At 49.6% G+C, this 17495-nt stretch overlaps 1 protein-coding gene across 6 annotated transcripts in view; it reads right to left on the bottom strand.

Annotated features, from left to right (window-relative positions):
* HECTD4 (HECT domain E3 ubiquitin protein ligase 4) overlaps positions 1–17495 on the bottom strand; it is a 183852-nt gene that overhangs the window by 29767 nt on the left and 136590 nt on the right. For all 6 annotated transcript variants that reach the window (XM_029921457.1, XM_029921458.1, XM_029921460.1 and 3 more), the window contains 10 exons: positions 15481–15642; positions 15219–15367; positions 14863–14942; positions 12943–13106; positions 12143–12380; positions 11064–11200; positions 10532–10658; positions 6149–6286; positions 4321–4457; positions 1475–1635 (listed from right to left, as the gene is read on the bottom strand). In XM_029921457.1, coding sequence (XP_029777317.1) covers positions 1475–1635; positions 4321–4457; positions 6149–6286; positions 10532–10658; positions 11064–11200; positions 12143–12380; positions 12943–13106; positions 14863–14942; positions 15219–15367; positions 15481–15642 — 1493 coding nt within the window. The remainder of the gene's footprint in view (positions 1–1474; positions 1636–4320; positions 4458–6148; positions 6287–10531; positions 10659–11063; positions 11201–12142; positions 12381–12942; positions 13107–14862; positions 14943–15218; positions 15368–15480; positions 15643–17495) is intronic.

Below are 17495 nucleotides of genomic sequence, written 5' to 3'. Positions count from 1 at the left end.
ATATGGCCATTTGTAGCAAAGTGGATGGACCTCGAGGGTGTCATGCTAAGCGAAATAAGTCAGGCAGAGAAGGACAGATACCATATGTTTGCACTCATAGGTCTAACAGGAGAACAGGAGAAACCTAATGGAGGACCAGGGGGAGGGGAAGAGGGAAAGAGAGTTGGGGAGAGAGAGGGACGCAAAACTTGAGAGACTACTGAATGCTGAAAATGAACCGGGGGTTGAACTGGGGGGTGGGGGGAAGGGGTGATGGTGATGCAGGAGGGCACTTGTGGGGAAGAGCACTGGGTGTTGTATGGAAACAATTTGACAAACTATTAAAAATAAATAAACCCATACAGCTTCCTATTTCTCCCAATTCCAAGGTCACAGACATAATACTGAGAATAAACGTCCTGTGTCTGTAGTCTAATTGAACCGCTACGAAGCACTGTCTTTTCACTCAGCTACTCGTCGACAGTCATTAAAGTTACATCCTAATTACATCTACCAGAGACATATGCTAAATATACAATTGATTAAATAAAGCTTTTAATAATATCATACTGATATTCAAGCCTATGTTTTGGGATCCTTCTCAATAGATATTTTGAGTTTACAAATGTGAGCCAGGGCCCAGACTCGGCACCAGGGACTCGAGCAAAGGAGTCTCTGTGTTTAGGAACCTCACATTCTAGAAGGAGGGGCCACAACCCAAGAAACGAATTTAACAAAGAAGCAAAAATGTCGGGTCCCGGAAGAGAAGGGAGACGCAGTGCTAGGACCTGTGGCTTCGTGCTTACTTTAGATGGTGAGGCAAACTCCCGTGGGAAGGGGGACATGCTGAGATCCGAATGACAAGAATGGGACCGCCATGCAAAGGTCTGAGCGCAGCACTCCAGGCCACGAGCAGAGCACGCAGGACACTGTGAGGACGCACGTGGGCGTGTGGGGGACACAGGAAGCACGAGAAGGCGCAGAGGCTCTGAGCTGGGGGGGGGGGCGGGTCGTGAGGCAGGTTAATAAGGAATTCTCTCCAAGGGAAACGGAAAGCCATGGAAGGTCTGAATTAGAGGAGAGAGATGAATGATCTTTAGGTTTTAACCCACAGAGTGTAGGCACGTTGGAAATTTCTGCCCAGTGAGAGGCACAACGCAGGTGCTCAGGAATTAACCACCGAGAAATAAACTGGCTGTTCACAGGGTGAACATCTTCTTAGCTCTGGACTGGCTTTACTCTTTCCAGCTCCCCCACGCTCCTCCCGCCTCCAGCCGCCCCTCAATCCCCCCGCGCACAGCAGAGAGCCCGCGGCACAGACTGGGTGACACGGGACCCCACATTTGTTCCCAACTCCAGCAATTTTGCTGTGATTTTACTAGCTTCTCTCTATCTCTTAGCTTTGAAGGAAAACTTGTCCGCGATGAATGGTCCATGTGGTAAAACACAGTACGCAAACTTCTGTGATCCACTACACAGAAGGGCTTAATTTTACCTGTGAATCTGAAGGTTGGTATTGTCCAGCGTGACCAGCCCATTGGTGGCAGTCCTTCGATAGCCTGCTGGGGGCCTTTCCAGCATGTCAATGGGATACCAGTATCGGACCAGAACACCTTCACTTCGGAGGTACGTCTCTACCTGCACCAGTTCGTTTACCTGCAACAGGTAAAGGAAATGTCTACTTGACTTTTTGGGCACTGACTTTTCCCCTCCAAGTTTTATAACACATGTACGTGTATTATATATAAAACCAAAGTTTTGTAGTAATAAACATTCGTTTTATGTCATTGATTGAGTCTAATAGGTCCAAGACATCTGGTTAGGGGCCCCTGGGTGGCTCAGTCGGTTGAGCATCCGACTTCGGCTCAGGTTATGATCTCACGGTTAGTGAGTTCGAGCCCCGCGTCGGGCTCTGTGCTGACAGCTCAGGGTCTGGAGCCTGCTTCGGATTCTGTGTCTCCCTCTCTCTCTGCCCCTCCCCCATGGTGCTGTGTCTCTGTCTCTCAAAAATAATTAAGTGTAAAAAAAAAAAAGACAAGAATTAAAAAAAAAAGATTTCTGGTTAGTACTGATAGTGTGTTTAGTTTTTTCATACCAGTCTTCAAATTTTAACTGGAATGTACTCATGAGTTAGAAATGAATTTAGATTTCATTATTTTTTAAAGTTTACTTATTTTGAGAGCACAAGAGAATTTCAAGCAGGCTTCACGCTATCAGCACAGAGCCCAATGTGGGGATCAAACCCACAAACCGTAAGATCATACCTGAGCTGAAATCAAGACTTGGGACCCTTAACTGGGCCACCCGGATGCCCCTTTAAATTTTATTTTTTAAGTAATCTCTATACCTAATGTGGGGCTTGAACTTACAACCCCAAGATCAAGAACTGCAGCTCCAGCAACTGAGCCAGCCATGGGGCGCCTGGAGGGGCTCAGCTGGTTGAGCGTCCGGCTTCGGCTCAGGTCATGATCTTGCGGTTCATGGGTTCGAGCCTCACATCGGGCTCTATGCTGACAGCTAGCTCAGAGCCTGGAGCATGTCTTCGGATTGTGTGTCTCCCTTTCTCTCTCTGACCCTCCCCTACTCACGCTGTCTCTCTCTCTCTCTCTCTCTTAAACATGAATAAAACATTTTAAAAAATTAAAAAAATTTTAAACAAAAAGTACTATAGTTCAGTAATAATTCAGTACATACTGTTTTATCTTCATTGTTCTTATGTTAATAATTTTGTAAAAGCATGGAATCTGATAGCCCTTTTACTGCAGGAAAAATAAAAAGTGAACTCATGCATATACATTTTTGGATTCAAATACAAACATAATTTTTATTTAGGATTACTAAAACAAAATGAATTAAAGTACTTGAGAAATAATTATTTTAGCAAAATTCCCATCTTTCCAGTTTTTACTTGCACACATTTCCACTGCTAAAAAACAGTCAGTTATATAATTTCTGATAACTATGGTCAGAAATTCGTATCAGAAAGCAGAGGGACATTAATAGCATAATCAATGGAATTTTCTACTTCATTATTTTTTTTTAAATGTTTTTAGTGTTTAGAGAGAGAGACAGAGCCTGAGAGGGGGAGGGGCAGAGAGAGAGGGAGACACAGACTTGGATGTGGCTCCAGACTCTGAGCTGTCAGTACAGAGCCTGACGTGGGGCTCCAACTCATGAGCTATGAGACTATGACCTGAGCCCAAGTTGGACACCTAACTGACTGAGCCACCCAGGTGCCCCTGGAGTTTTTTAAAGTTCACCTTCATAAACCACCAGTCCGATACCCTCTCTTAAAAATTTAATAATTCAAAATTAACCTTGAGTACAAAGGAGTCCATAAAAGATGTAAAAATTTTCATTTGAAAGCATTGGCGGCACCTCACATTTCCTGTGTCTGTATCTCTATCTAGGTAGATTCTAGCTTATCTACGTGGTGACACATCCTTTTTTTAAAAATTTTTTAAAAATGTTTTATTTATTTTTGAGACAGAGCATGAGCGGGGAAGGTCAGAGAGACAGGGAGACACAGAATCGGAAGCAGGCTCCAGGCTCTGAGCTGTCAGCACAGAGCCCAACGTGGGGCTTGAACCCACAAATGTGAGATCATGACCTGAGCCGAAGTCAGAGGCCCAACCGACTGAGCCACCCAGGCGCCCCATGACACATCCTTTTTTATCAGAGACTCTGAGTCTTGAACTCCTGGCATTCGTCAGTTTCCCTGCCTGGGAAACTTCTCAAGCGTCAGTGTGTCCACGCAACCTTAGGAACATGGTCCAGGCTTTCACACAGGGCTTGTTTTCCTGAAGAGAGCTCTGGCTTTGCCCTCATATATCTGCTGTTCCTTCTTTCCCACCCCCGCCCCCTACCCCCTGCCCTGGCCACTGGGAGCCCCATGGATTTAATATACTCGTGTTACATATCGGGAAACTGAGGCTGAGAGGACCAGTGAGAAGACAGGATCAAAATCCTAAAACGACCGGACTTGTGTCTGTAACAGTCAGGACGGTGACAGATCACCCATTCGTCAAGGACAAGGGGAGAATTCCCCCCCAGAACCTGGGTAGGTATAACGTAGGGACAGTCTGAACATGGCCGACAGGAGATAACGGCGGAGGCGGCGTGGCCTGATGGGGCTGTCAGCGCTGAGTGTTCAGCTGTTACCATCTACCATTCGCCCTGATCCCGTGACCCGGGCCCGTGAGGAAACCTCAGGCCAACCATTCGGCGTGAGCACTCGGCTCACTTTCTTCATCCCTAGCTGGCGAGTAATCCACCTGCGTGACTGCTTTTTAAGGAGTCTGGGCAGGAAGTCTCCGTGTGCATGAAAGGCTCTTTACTCACCGAGTCAACATCTAACACGACTCCATGAAGCCCGAAGGTTTTCAGCATCCCTCGGATGGCGAATTTGGGCAGAGCAGTTCCCACAGTACCGCTGGCTACGTTATTGCTGTCTGGGGAGCGGGTCACGACCGTGAGGCCTGAGACGGGCAGAGGAGGAGTGTTTACAGAAGCAAATACCATCACCATCTGGAGACCTGTATTTCAGGGCCTAAAACGGCACTACAGCATCGAACAGCACCTTGGTTTAGTTGCAACTGAAAAGGTACAAAGCTTGGTCTGGAAAACCACACAACTAAATGTTGTAGGAACTCTCACAGTAAAACACAAATAAGCCAACCAAAAAATTGGCAAAGGATTTGAATACACCTTTCTCTAAAGAAACATGAAAGATACACATGAAAAGATGTTGTGCATCATTAGAATTAGGGAAACAGAAGTCAGAGCCACAATGAGGGATCACTTCCCACCCACTAGGATGGCCGTAATTAAAAAGAAAAAAAAAAAAACAGTACTAAGTGTTGGCAAGATGTGAAGAGATTGGAACCCTTAACCATTTCTGGTGGGGATGTAAATGCTGCAGTCACTTTGGAAAACTATCCAATAGCTCCTCGAAAAGTTCCACTTGTTCTGTGACCCAGCAGTCCCACTCCCACCTACGAACCCAAGAAAAATGAAAACACAGGCCTATGAAAAAAAATCAAAAACAAAAACAAAATACTTGAACACCAAGGCTCATAGGAGCATTCATCATTCATACAAGCCAAAAATTAGAAACAGCTCAGGTGTCCAACATTTGATGAATGATTAAAAAAAAATTTTTTTTTATGTTTTATTTATTTTTGAGACAGAGAGATTCAGAGTATGAGCCGGGAGGAGCAGAGAGGGAGGCACAGAATCAGAAGCAGGCTCCAGGCTCTGAGCTGGCTGTCAGCACAGAGCCCGACGCAGGGCTCGAACCCAACGAACGTGAGATCAAGACCTGAGCTGAAGTTGGAGGCTTAACCGACTGAGCCTCCCAGGCGCCCTGATGAATGATTTTAAAAAATAGGGCAGTGTCCATACAATGGAATATCTTTTTGCCGTAAGAAGGAATAAAGTACTAACACATGCTACAACATGGATGCATCTTGAACAACTGTGCTATATGAAAGAGACCAGACACAAAAGACCACATGCCGTAGGACTCCATTTATAGGAAATGTCCAGAAGAGGCAAATCTAGAGAGACAGAAAGTAAATTAATGGGGCTCAAGGGAAGGAGACATGGGGAATGGTGGAGGATGGGACTTCTTTCTGGAGGATGAAAATGTTCTGGAAGTAAGAGGTAATGGTTTGATGGTGGCAGCACTTTGTGAGTACACTAAAAACTACAGCGTATACTTTAAAAGGGTGACTTTTTAGGGTACGTGAATTATATCCAAAAGAGAAAATAAAGGTAAGTACACATCCCTGCCCCCGTCCCTGATGTTTTGACATTTCTATGAAAAGTCTGATAATGAGTAGTTTCAATTTTAGTTTCTGCTTTTCTGCATTTTCATTTCCTCAAAATATGCAATAGATTTTTAATCAAAGGAATAAACACACGCTATTAAAATTCTAAACAGCACAGTGCAGCCACACGTTCACGGTTAATTAGCTCAGCAGCTGTGATCTAACCTGGGAGGCCGATCTGGAACCTTCCACCCACGCCCTGCCGCCCCCTCCGCACACGTGTGCCACCGGACCACGCATGCCAGGGAGTCTGGGACACGCACAGGAGGCCGGCCCAGGCCGCGCAGAAACCCCGCTTCTAACTCCAAAGTTTCACAAAGTAAGAGGGAAAGCAAAACCTTTTCGAACTTTATCAATCGTGAACTTGTTTGCTTCGTCCTTAATGTCCTCGATGGTGGGAAGGTAAAGGTCTCTCGGGATGCCGCCGTTTTCCTCGTACAGGAACTCGACCGTCTGTCGGGCAATGTCCACCATGCCTGAAAAACAGAACCACGCTGCTACGTGTCCGAAGAGCACCCGGTCTTCAGATCAACCACGACGCGGACCACAGCGAGACAACCTCCCAAACACCGTGTGCGGGGCTGGGGGGGGGGGGAGGGCATAGCCTGCGAGGTAGGGGGCCGCGCAGGGGCTGCCAGGTCCAAACCACTCCCAGCCCTGCCTGGAGGAGCCTCAGACTTCTCCCACAGAAACACACGCACGCTTGTCCATGAGAGACAAGAACGCTTCCTGCGGCTCTGCTGGGATTTACGAGAGCATCCACCGATGCACAGCGGTTAAAGATGGCAGTATGTCATTGCACAGGCATTTCCTTTGCGTCCCGAGAACCAAGTACAGGACAAATGGAGAGTTAGAAGAATGTGAGGAAAAGGTTTCTTCTTTATTCATATTTGTACCATGTGTGATTTTTAATTTTTTTAAATGTTTTATTTATTTTTGATAAAATAAGAGAGAGACAGAGCATGAGAGGGGGAGGGGCAGAGAGAGAAGGAGACACAGAACTGGAAGCAGGCTCCAGGCTCTGAGCTGGCTGTCAGCACAGAGCCTGACGCGGGGCTCGAACCCACGAGCAGGAGATCTGACCTGAGCCGAAGTCGGAGGCCCAACCAACTGAGCCACCCACGCGCCCCCATGTGTGATTTTTAAAATAAATTTTTAATGTTTTATTTAAAAAATTTTTTTGTTTTATTTATTTTTGACAGAGAGAGACAGAGCATAAGAAGGGAAGGGTCAGAGAGAGAGGGAGACACAGAACCGGAAGCAGGCTCCAGGCTCTGAGCTAGCTGTCAGCACAGAGCCTGACGCGGGGCTCAAACCCACGAACGTGAGATCTGACCTGAGCCCAAGTCAGAGGCTTAACCAACTGAGCCACCCAGGTGCCCTGTTTTATTTATTTTTGAGAAAGAGAGAGATAGCATGAGCAGGGTTGGGTCAGAGAGAGAGGGAGACACAGAATCCGAAGCAGGCTCCAGGCTCTGAGCTAGCTGTCAGCACAGAGCCTGACGTGAGGCTTGAACCCATGAACCGTGGGATCATGACCTGAGCCAAAGCTGGACGCTTAACTGACTGAGCCACCCGGGCACCCCATGCGTGATTTTTACTACAACAAACAAGTGTTGCTTAAGACAGACGGAGCTACCTCCACTTCTCCTACTCAGGACAGGAAGTCGCCCTGTTCTTCCTTCCTGGGGGAGAGCACATCATCATGTTCAGCACAAACTATTAATAAACCCAGCCTACAAGTCTCCAAGTCCCTGACGAGATGGCACCGTGGGGGCACAGAGAGGTGGGGTGCAGTGTCTCCATCAGCTGTTGCCGCCGTGGCTCGCACATGGCTCGGGAAGTGTGGGTACAGACACGGGTGTGGACACGTCTGTGTTCTCACAGGCTTATTTCCATCATACTCGCCTCCCCCTCCTTTCTTTGCCGGCCTTGCTGTAGGGAAAACGCACAGCAATTTTCTGAGCGCAGTTGAGGAGGAGGCTGCAACTAGAGAAGGATGCTGAGAGAAAGAATTATCAGAATAAACCAGAAACGTGGCCTGATACTGGAAGATGGCGCAAAAATAATCTCGGCAACATTTTCCAAAGGAATGGGGGAGAGGAGAAAAAGGTCCTCTGCTGTCTACCAAGCAGGAACCCGGGGCCACGGGGAGAAGGCCGAGCTCAACCACGCTCGGCGCAGGGTGCTTTCACTACCCTTCCTGGGGACCGGACAACAGGAGGCTGACGCGCCTCCCAGAGGTGGGCCTTCGGGGACCACGAGCCACCCCCGCCCTCCCTTTCACTTCTGACACTGCTCTATGCTGAAGGAGCTACACTCGTACGGTAAACGGTTTACATTTAGATTAACATAATTCCCACGACTGGTCCTGGCACACGGACAACGCCGAGCCTTGGCAGGATGCCGCCTCAGGCGCCAGAGGCACTTCTGGGGGAGTCATCGGCCCGCCTCTGTTCTGGGAGCCACCTCTGGGTGACCTCCGTTTCTGCTGTGCCGTCTATACTTCCCCCTAACCGAACTGGGAGCAGAGAAGGAGAAGGCACGCCTGGCCACAGATAGCAAGGCTGGTTCTGGCGCCAAAGGGTAAAAGAAAAGAAACCCTAATTTAAGTGGAACCTCGTCAAAACTAAGGCTCGGCAACCGACGACCATACAGAAGAGCCTTCTGTTTGCATACTGTGGACTCTGTCCCCTTCTAACCCCCCCAGACAGGAAGAAGTACCAGCCCCCTGAACAAACAGCACTTCAAGTTTTTCACGGGGGACCGGCTGGTACCGAGTTAGCGCCAGATCTCTGCCTAAATGCCAGGAGAGAAGCCAGGCTACATCAGCTGCCCTGGTGACACGCTGCGGCCTCCTGATCTGCCGCCCACCCCGATCACATGTCGGTCTGCTGCCGCCTGGGAGACGCGGTTAGACAAGGGACCCTCTCCGTCTTGTTCCCAGAGGCTCTCTGAATTCTCCAGCCGGAGGCCCGACGCCTGGGAGGCGCATGCTGAGTGCAGGGACGGACAGTGATGAGTTCACGGTGGAATAAAAGCCACTAGAATAAAGCCCTCCCAAGTCCAAGTGGCTGCGCGAGTGCTCCCAGGTGGGCAGCAGCGAACCTGCACTAAGCACAAGCCGTCTGGGCACAGGAGATCTGCTCTGCACTGACAGGACACAGAAGGGCCTTTCTCTCAGATGGTGGAAATGAATGGGGAAGAACAAATCCTCCTTTTATCCCTGGGATCTACTCCACCCGATTACGTTGCTCCTTTGCTTACCACCTCCCAATGGCTTCCTGTCTCACACAGAATAAAATCCGAAGTCCTCACGCGCCCCCGGCTTGTCTCTGCCCCTCCTCTCACGTCCTGCTGCCCCTCCCTCCCCTCCCCCGTGCTCTCCTCTGCGGCTACACCTGCAGTCTGGCCTTTTTGCTGCTCCCCAACCACCCAAGCTCAGCCGAGGTCTTCCTAATGTTGCTCCCTCTGCCTGAAACTCTTAAAAAAAATTTTTTTTTACAGTTTATTTTTGAGAAACAGAGAGAGGCAGAACACAAGTGGGGGAGGGGCAGAGAGACAGGGAGACTCAGAATTGGAAGCAGGCTCCAGGCTCTGAGCTAGTTGTCAGCACAGAGCTTGACACAGGGCTTGAACCCACGAACTGTGAGATCATGACCTGAGCCGAAGTCAGCCGCTTAACCGACTGAGCCACCCAGGCGTCCCTGCCTGAAACTCCTGACAGAGGAGAATACCATCTGCCTGGAAGTGGGTCGGCAGCTGAAACAGGGCTCCGGGAAGAGCTGGAAGCAATCCCACCAGGTCATGGGAGGGACAGCAATGCCCACAGGTTAAGTTTAAACAGTATCTTAGCTTCGGGGATAGAAGGCATTAAAGGAAATCAGTCCTGGTGCGAATAACGGGGAAAAAGAAATCACTGGAAATCTGGGACTCAGCATACAAACTGGCCAAAAACAAAGGTTGTGTGGGGACTTTTCTCTTTGTTTGGGCCTCGTCTCAGTCAGAACAAGTTAAATAAGAGGAGCACGGCTGCTCACATAGAACAAAAACGAAGCTTCTTACTCCCCGCCGCCCCCCAGGCCACCATGTTGAGGGGGAAAGCAGGTATCTCAGAAGATGAGGAAAATTCTCTAAAGAGAAACTGCTACCTGTCCCAAAGCCCCACCGCCTGGGCCAAACTCGGCATTAGCCTTCGCTGGAGCAACTGGGACACGGGGAGAATGCCCACTGCACCATCACGGCGGCACCCAGAACCGCATGAACCGAATGCTTCCTATGTTCCGGACACGGCTTGGCGGGGCTTTATCTGCATGAAGCAGTCATGCCTCACACACAGCTGGGGTGGTGACCGTCACTAGTTCCGTTTCGAAGGCCAGGAAAGCCCAGAAAGGCGAAGCAGCTGTCCCCAGCTCATGCGGACGGTAAACAGCACAGCTGCGCCTGAGAGCCGAGTCATCTGGCCATCCAAGCTCCCGCTGGGACCATTTCGGCTTCACTCAGCAGCCCATCGCCCCCCACCCGGAGTTAAGCGGACGGGCAGAGAAAAGCCTGGCAGGGACAGCCAGAGACCACGACGTTCAGTCAAGGCACAGGTAGGGGACCCGGTCAGGTCCAGCCTGACTTCAGGCGCCCCCCCCCCCCCGATTTACGTCTACTTTCATCTAAGCACATCCCTTCACGTGTGGGGTGGCTCCCGAGGAAAGCGTAAAGCACCACACCTAGTTGTAAAGCGCCCTTTATCTGATCCAGGCCCGACTTCCGCTCCGCCTCGTTGCGGAAGCGTCTCCGGATGGTGGGGAACACCTTGGTCTCCCAGGCTTTCACCAGCAGGGCGTAGTGGTCCTCCTGGATGGAGAAGGTAAACGCATCAACGGAGGCGGCGCACCCTTCCCTGACTCGGCTCTCCCCTCCTCCCCGCCAGCCTCAGGACACCCCCTGGGATGCCAGGGGAGAACACAGCCGGCCTCGGCAAGCCCCTCCTCTCCCTCTACAGCCCATGAGCACTCCCCACGATCCCCGGCCTCACTGCAGGGTCACTATCGAGGGACTCCATTTCTCCCTCACCCAGAGTGGTACTAGGCACACGCGCCCCAGAGGCATCGCTGCCGGTAACGCTGTACGAACGGTGAACGCTCCGGGCACCGTTCAAACACGGGGACACAGCAGGAAGCGTCGCCGCTCCGGCCCTGTGCCCTCAGAGCAAGATGGCTCCTGGCGGCCCGTCCTGGGCAAGGGCTGCGGGCCACGCACCTGTGGGACGTCGTCATCGTCCTCGTCGTCGCTTTCGTCGTCGGCGATGGGGGGCGGGTGGGGGTCTGGGCCCGAGGTGATGAAATTCTCACAGCTGAGCTCCACTTTATAATGACAGGAAGTGTCACTGTCGTATTCTGGAACAGAGCACAGTGACAGTGCGTCAGGGGCAAGCAGGCCGGAAAAGCATGAACGTCTGCCCCTCAGACAAACCAGACTATCTTCATTTGTGTGAAAGAGCCCCAGCCGTGGGGAGGGATTTTGAGTAACAAATCAAGTGTCATTACCCCGGATCCTAAAATCGTTTTTTATGGGTATAATTCATTCAACTCAGAGAAGTTTGCAAAGTTCTTCATCATGAGAAAGATGTAAACAGTCTTAAAACAGTTTGCAAACTAGTATCTCAAGGGGCCAGATGCAGCCGGTCCAGAGATACCTTTAGTTCAGGAAGCTCGGTTTTATTTGATTATGAAGTTTTTCAAATAATCAAGAAAGTTTTTTAGTGCACACCAAATACCCACCACATAGATTCTACAATTAGTGTTTTATTAGCCTTTGATGACCTCAGTTTTAAAACAAAAGATAGATTTCAAATAAAATCCTGGTTTTTCTTAAATGTTTATTTTTGAAAGAGACAGAGACAGAGAGAGAGAGGAGGAGGGGTGGAGATAGAGGGGGACAAAGGATCCAAAGTGGGCTTGTGCCAACAGCAGAGAGCCAGATGTGCAGATTAAACTTATAAACTGTGAGATCACAACCTGAGTCAAAGTTGGACACCTAACTGAGCGACCCAGACACCCCTAAATTTCTAGGGTTTTTAGCTATCTTTTGAAAAGTGGACAATCTCTCAGGCTTGCATTTCCAGGTGGCAATATTCTGCCAGGCACTGAGTAATGGCAGGCTTCCTGGATGTGGGGAAGGCGCTTTCCAGTGTCCCATGCTGCCCCTGCTCCCATGTTGTACTACTGGGCCCGCCCATCGCCCCGGATCCGGTGGGCACTGCAGCCTGCCCGCGTTAGGGTTTATGATCAGCAGCATCTGCACCCCAGGGAGCGGTGGGCCCAGCGGAGGCGGCTCACGTTGCTGAGCGGCGGCCACGGCGGCAATGCGGCACGGTGGCCCGTGGGTGCCCGGGTCTGATGCAATGCTGGTGCCGGCGTCGTTGTCACTGTCAGATGCCATGGCAAAGGGCAAGGCCTCAAAGTTAGCGCTGATCTCTTCCGCCAGATCGGTGCACAGGTCCGCAGCGTTGCGGTGGGCCTGCCCTTCTGCATAGGCGAACGGGCGGGAGCCAAAGTTAGCGCGAGTCTTGGTGTTCTGGGAAGGAGATCAAATAAAGGATTTGAAAGGAGTGAGGGTTGCTTATTTATTTACTTAACGCTCCAAGGTGAGTGTCTCCAGAAGGGCCCCAGCTCTGGGAGAGCACGTAGAGCAAGGCAGAGGGGATGGCGGGACCGCGTGCACAGGCCAGCGCACCCACCGATCCCCACGCTTCACTCCCCAACTCTTTGCTACAAGGCCACGACCTTTCCTGTTCCCAGCACTGTTCCTTTCTGCCTGATGCCACTGCACAAGCTGCTCCCTTCCCTGGGGACATTTTTTCCCCTCCAACTTTGCCAAGTCAAGACCAGTGAAGAGTCTAGACCTGGCCCAGGCATCGCTTCTGCGGGGTCCCATCTGTTTTCATAAAGTCACCGATTTGCACTCATGTGGTGATGCCAGACTAAACGTTACTACGGGGGTGTCTAGGCGGGTGCCTCTGGATGAGGTCAGCACCTGAACGGTGGACGCAGTCAAGGAGACCACCCTCCCCAGGGTGACTGAGCACGGTCCAAACTACTAAGGAGACTTTGTCTGGCTTCCCAGAAAGGTAACCTGCCTTCTTCTGAATGTGAACCACAGGCCACATCCCACCAGACACGTCTTCAAGGTACGGGGACAGGCGCTGCCCGCAGTACGTGAAGTACACCCGGCCCTTGGCTGGCTGCCCTGGAGGAGGCGGGGTCCCCTCGGTCCTCTCCCAGCCGATTCCCGCCACGTCACCTACGGCAGAGAGCAGGAAGCAAACGTCTGGTTTTCCCTTCCACTGCGTATAGCGAACTTCCTGCTGCAACCAGTGTGATCAGGCCACATTCCCTTGGCCTAGCTTTGTTTATGCCATTAGTTACAACTGAAAAAGGCACGAAGTTACATTTTATACTTATTTTACAGTAACACAACAAAAATAATTTAAAAAAAAGAAGTCAAAACTATTCAGAATACCTGTGTCTAAATTAGTTCCCACAATTACTTATTACATGTAACCTTTACTTTCCTGGCAGCCAAGACAAAAAGGGAAAACATTTGTTTTTGTTTTTGTTTTTTTTAAACAGAGGTTTTTCTCTATGGACGCACAGAAAATTACTTATGGCATAAAGGTAAAAAGGTAGTACTTTCTCAGTGAATTCGTGAACGATTGAGTTATGGTCTTAAAAATATAAGCAGTCAGACACTTAACTGACTGAGCCACCCCGGTGCCAGGCTGCGATTCTGTTGTAAAAAGGAAGTTCTCGATTCCTATCCAGACACATTTCTCTAAGAAGGCAGCGCATTTACGGGAGTTCCAGTCGAACAAGTTCCCAAAAACCAAAATGGGACCCAACAAAACGAATGAAAGTGACAAATAAAAACCCTGACTATACGGCTCCCATGTTCTCCCCAAACCCTGCTTTGTGCTTAAAACACGCCAAATACTCAGTTGAAATGTCGCAGTTCTGCTCCAGAAAGCGACAAATAACTGCCAGGAAGCTATTTCCGGGTAGTAACTTGACCACACCCGAAAACGCTACACTCTTCAAAAGGTGCAATTTATCAATCAGCTCCCCAAGTTGAGTGATGGCAAAATTGCCCCCAGCCAGCTGCAGGAGGTTACCTGGTGGTTGGAGGGACTGAGTACTCCCCGTCTGAGCAGCCCAGACCACCTGCTATGTACAGTGGTTTCGGCTTCATCAATGCTAAGGTGCACGGTCCAAAACTAAGTAACCAACATGTCTGGGGCTTCTTTTTTTTCCCTTAAGTGTTTGTTTATTTTTGAAAGAGCCAGAGCAAGCGCATGGGCACAAGCAGGGGAAGGGCAGAGAGAAACGGAGACACAGAATCTGAAGCAGGCTTGAACCCTTGGCCTGTGGGATCATGACTTAAGCCAAAGTGGGACACTTAACCGACTGGGCCACCCAGGTGGACTCCCTGGGGACTCCTAATGGCCAGAGGACAGTGCCTACATTTTGTTCCTCTGCGGGAGCAGACAGGATTGATCCCAATTCATCTATACAGAGTGAGTGACTTATATGGAGGCTAAAAAGAAGAGGAAAAACTTTGTTTTTCTTTTAATTGAACTGGCTATGTGACAAACGTCCAGTCAGGTTTGCGAAGCAGGACCTGACACGTAGGCTCCCGAGACAGCATGATAACGGGACTGGTGGCAGAGGTCGCTCTCCATCTTTGTGTTATTTATCTGCTCATCAATCAAAAGCTGACAAAAGACTGAACTTCAAACAGAAGCGAAACCTCAAGTTGTTCATAATGACGAATCAAAATGGACAGGCCTCCCTGCCTTACCAAGTGGAGGCTCCTCGATGATGACGGCCTCGCGAAATAAGGGTTCTGGCGTGAAGTAGCAGACGGCAAGGACAAGTACCTGGCTTTCACTAACAAACTGCCCGCTTCCAGCTGGTAAGCTAGTTTACTTTTACTCTATTTACACAAAACCAGGGAACAGTAGAAATACGCAGCATAAAAAAAAAACCTCCTGCCGACTCACCGGGCGAGAGGGTCACGTCCAGGCGCACGCTCTTCCACTGCAGCAGGCTGGAGCCGTTGTAGTGCACCGCTCGGCCGTTGCTACGAAGGCAAAGGAAAGTCCCAGACCAGGCTGGCCGGCCAGCAGAGGCGGCTCAGCCGTGAACCGTCCCGGGGGCTTCCGCAGCATCAGAGAAATTCCAAGAGGAATCCTAAGAGCTATTCCCTCTTTCCCTAAATTTGAATATACTGCCAACTGGTATTTTATACATTTTTGGATACTGAGATCATAAGGATATTATTTTAGTATTAAACACCCACACCCCCTACCTTTTTTTTTTTTTTTTTTTTAAAACAACAGCAATAGTGGCCACTTACTTATGGAAAAGACAAGTCCCCACTGGATTGGTCCAAGCCCCATCTCGCTTCTCTGCTTCTGTAGCAAAGCCAAAGGAAACTATTGGTCCCGTGTCGTCATCAGTATCTCCATAGGAAACAATTTCAATTTCCCAGTAAAAAGATGGGGCCTGAGGAAACACCAGAAGTGGGCAGGCAATCAGAGGGCTCGACTCGGGTCCCTGGACCTTGCTTTTCCTTTCAAATGTGAAGCAGAGAGGCAAGAGACCATGTCATTTCTCACCTGAACGGGCAGTGGTGAGGTGGCATAGATAAACGTGCCCCGGGGCAGGCCGCCCCCGGCGCTGGGGTCAGCCAGGAAGGTGACCGAGGTGAGGCGCGACGAGAACATGCAGGCTCGCACCGGTGGGAACACTCTCGAGGGGCTCCAAGTGATCTCTTTGGGCTGCGAAGGGGGAAAGTGCCTCGGTCACTACCGCTGCCAACACAGATCCCGGTGCCCCTCAGGGAAGAACAGTTTTTCTAGCGGTATTATAAGACAGGTAGGTCTTTTAAGAACGTAGCCTGTTTTTCCAAAGGAAAACTTCTATTTAAAAAAAAAAAAAAAAAAAAAGGCAGTCACCATTGCGATGCCCAGCACGTTCTCTGGAAACTACCACTCTTTCAGCTCTTGCAATGGTTCACTCTGAAACTGACCTCTCTTCTTCTATGCTTATAATGACATTTAAAATTTTTTTTAACTTTTTATTTATTTTTGATACAGAGAGAGACAGACCATGAGAGGGGGAGGGGCAGAGAGAGAAGGAGACACAGAACCAGAAACAGGCTCCAGGCTCTGAGCTAGCTGTCAGCACAGAGCCTGACGTGGGGCTCGAACCCACGAATGTGAGATCTGACCTGAGCCGAAGTCAGAGGCTCAACCGACTGAGCCCCCCAGGCGCCCCTATAATGACATTTTTAATAGCCCCTCAGGACGTCACTTCTGAGATGAAAAACAGGGATTTAAATCCTACAGCTCTCCTCCTCCCACACGTGCACGCAGGCCCTCACCCCGTCCTCTTGCTTGCGCGGTTACACGCCACGCTGCAGACCCATCAGTGGTCAGAATCCTTATTCCTGCGACTTACTATGGAGCTCGAAGCCAAGAAGTAATAGTACACTTCCTTTTTTTAAAAAATGTCTTTTACTTTCATAATTTTTAATAAACCTAATCCTAAACGTCATGCTTCTGTTGACAAAAGCATCTTTTTTTTTTTTTTATCCTGTGAATTCTGTTTTTATCTTAAGGAAAGGCCTGAAATTAGCTCCGGGTCATTCATCAAGTCACTGTGGTGGAAACTAGAATCGTGCAGGCAACAAGAAAAGCCTGCATGGGGAAACTGAGGCACAAGCGCACACTGGACTACTAAGGTAAGGTACGGAGGGAGGAAAGCTAGGTGGCAGACGGTGTGGACCCCACAGAGCCGTGGTCATGGAACAGTACAGGTGACACGCCACGTGGCTGTGCTGACAATGTTTGCCAGAGATGTTGAGATTCCAGGTGGCGTTTTGTCCTTTATAGATTTCTAATTTTTTAATTTCGAAATAGTTCCAAACCTACTGAAACATTACAATAGCAATTTTTGTACACTCTTACCTAGATGCACCGATGTTTTGAGATACAAATCACATAACGCACAGTTCCCCCGTTTGAAGGGCACAATTCAGTGGTTTCAGGTCTATCTGGAGTTGCGCAACCACCACCGCCATCCAGGTTTTAGTGATTGTGTCCCCCGAAGCCCCTGCCCATCAGCAGTCACTCCTCACACCCCTTCCTCCCCAGCCCCTGGCAACGCCCCCCTGCTTTCTGTCTCCAGATCTGCCTGCTCGGGACACTTCATACATGACATCCCATAGCCTGCCGTCTTTTGCGACTGGCTCCTTGGACTTGGCGCAGTTTCAGGGTGTCTCCCTGTTGGGCATGTGCTACTACTTCATCACTTCTCAAGGCTGAACATGGCCTCGCCGGACGCACCCGAAGAAGGCACTTTCACTCATCAGGTGATAAACGTTTGGGTTGTTTCTACTTTTTGGCTATGATGAATAAGCTGCTAAGAACATTCACAGAGGTACCAATTCTGAACACTTCACCACTTTTGCTTTTTAGTCACCTCCCAGTCTCTCTCTACATGTATACGCTTATCTCTCTGTAAGACAGACTATATATCTAAAGTTTTAAAAAAGCTTTTTTGTTATTAATGACTTAATACATTTTTTACAAATGGAGTTTTGCTCCTTTGCTGTGATCTCTCAATATTC

Source organism: Suricata suricatta, chromosome 14 (assembly GCF_006229205.1).
Source record: "Suricata suricatta isolate VVHF042 chromosome 14, meerkat_22Aug2017_6uvM2_HiC, whole genome shotgun sequence".
In the NCBI taxonomy this organism is placed as follows: Eukaryota; Metazoa; Chordata; class Mammalia; order Carnivora; family Herpestidae; genus Suricata; species Suricata suricatta.
Note: the sequence above shows the minus strand (reverse complement) of the source record. Positions and strands in the feature narration are given on the sequence as shown.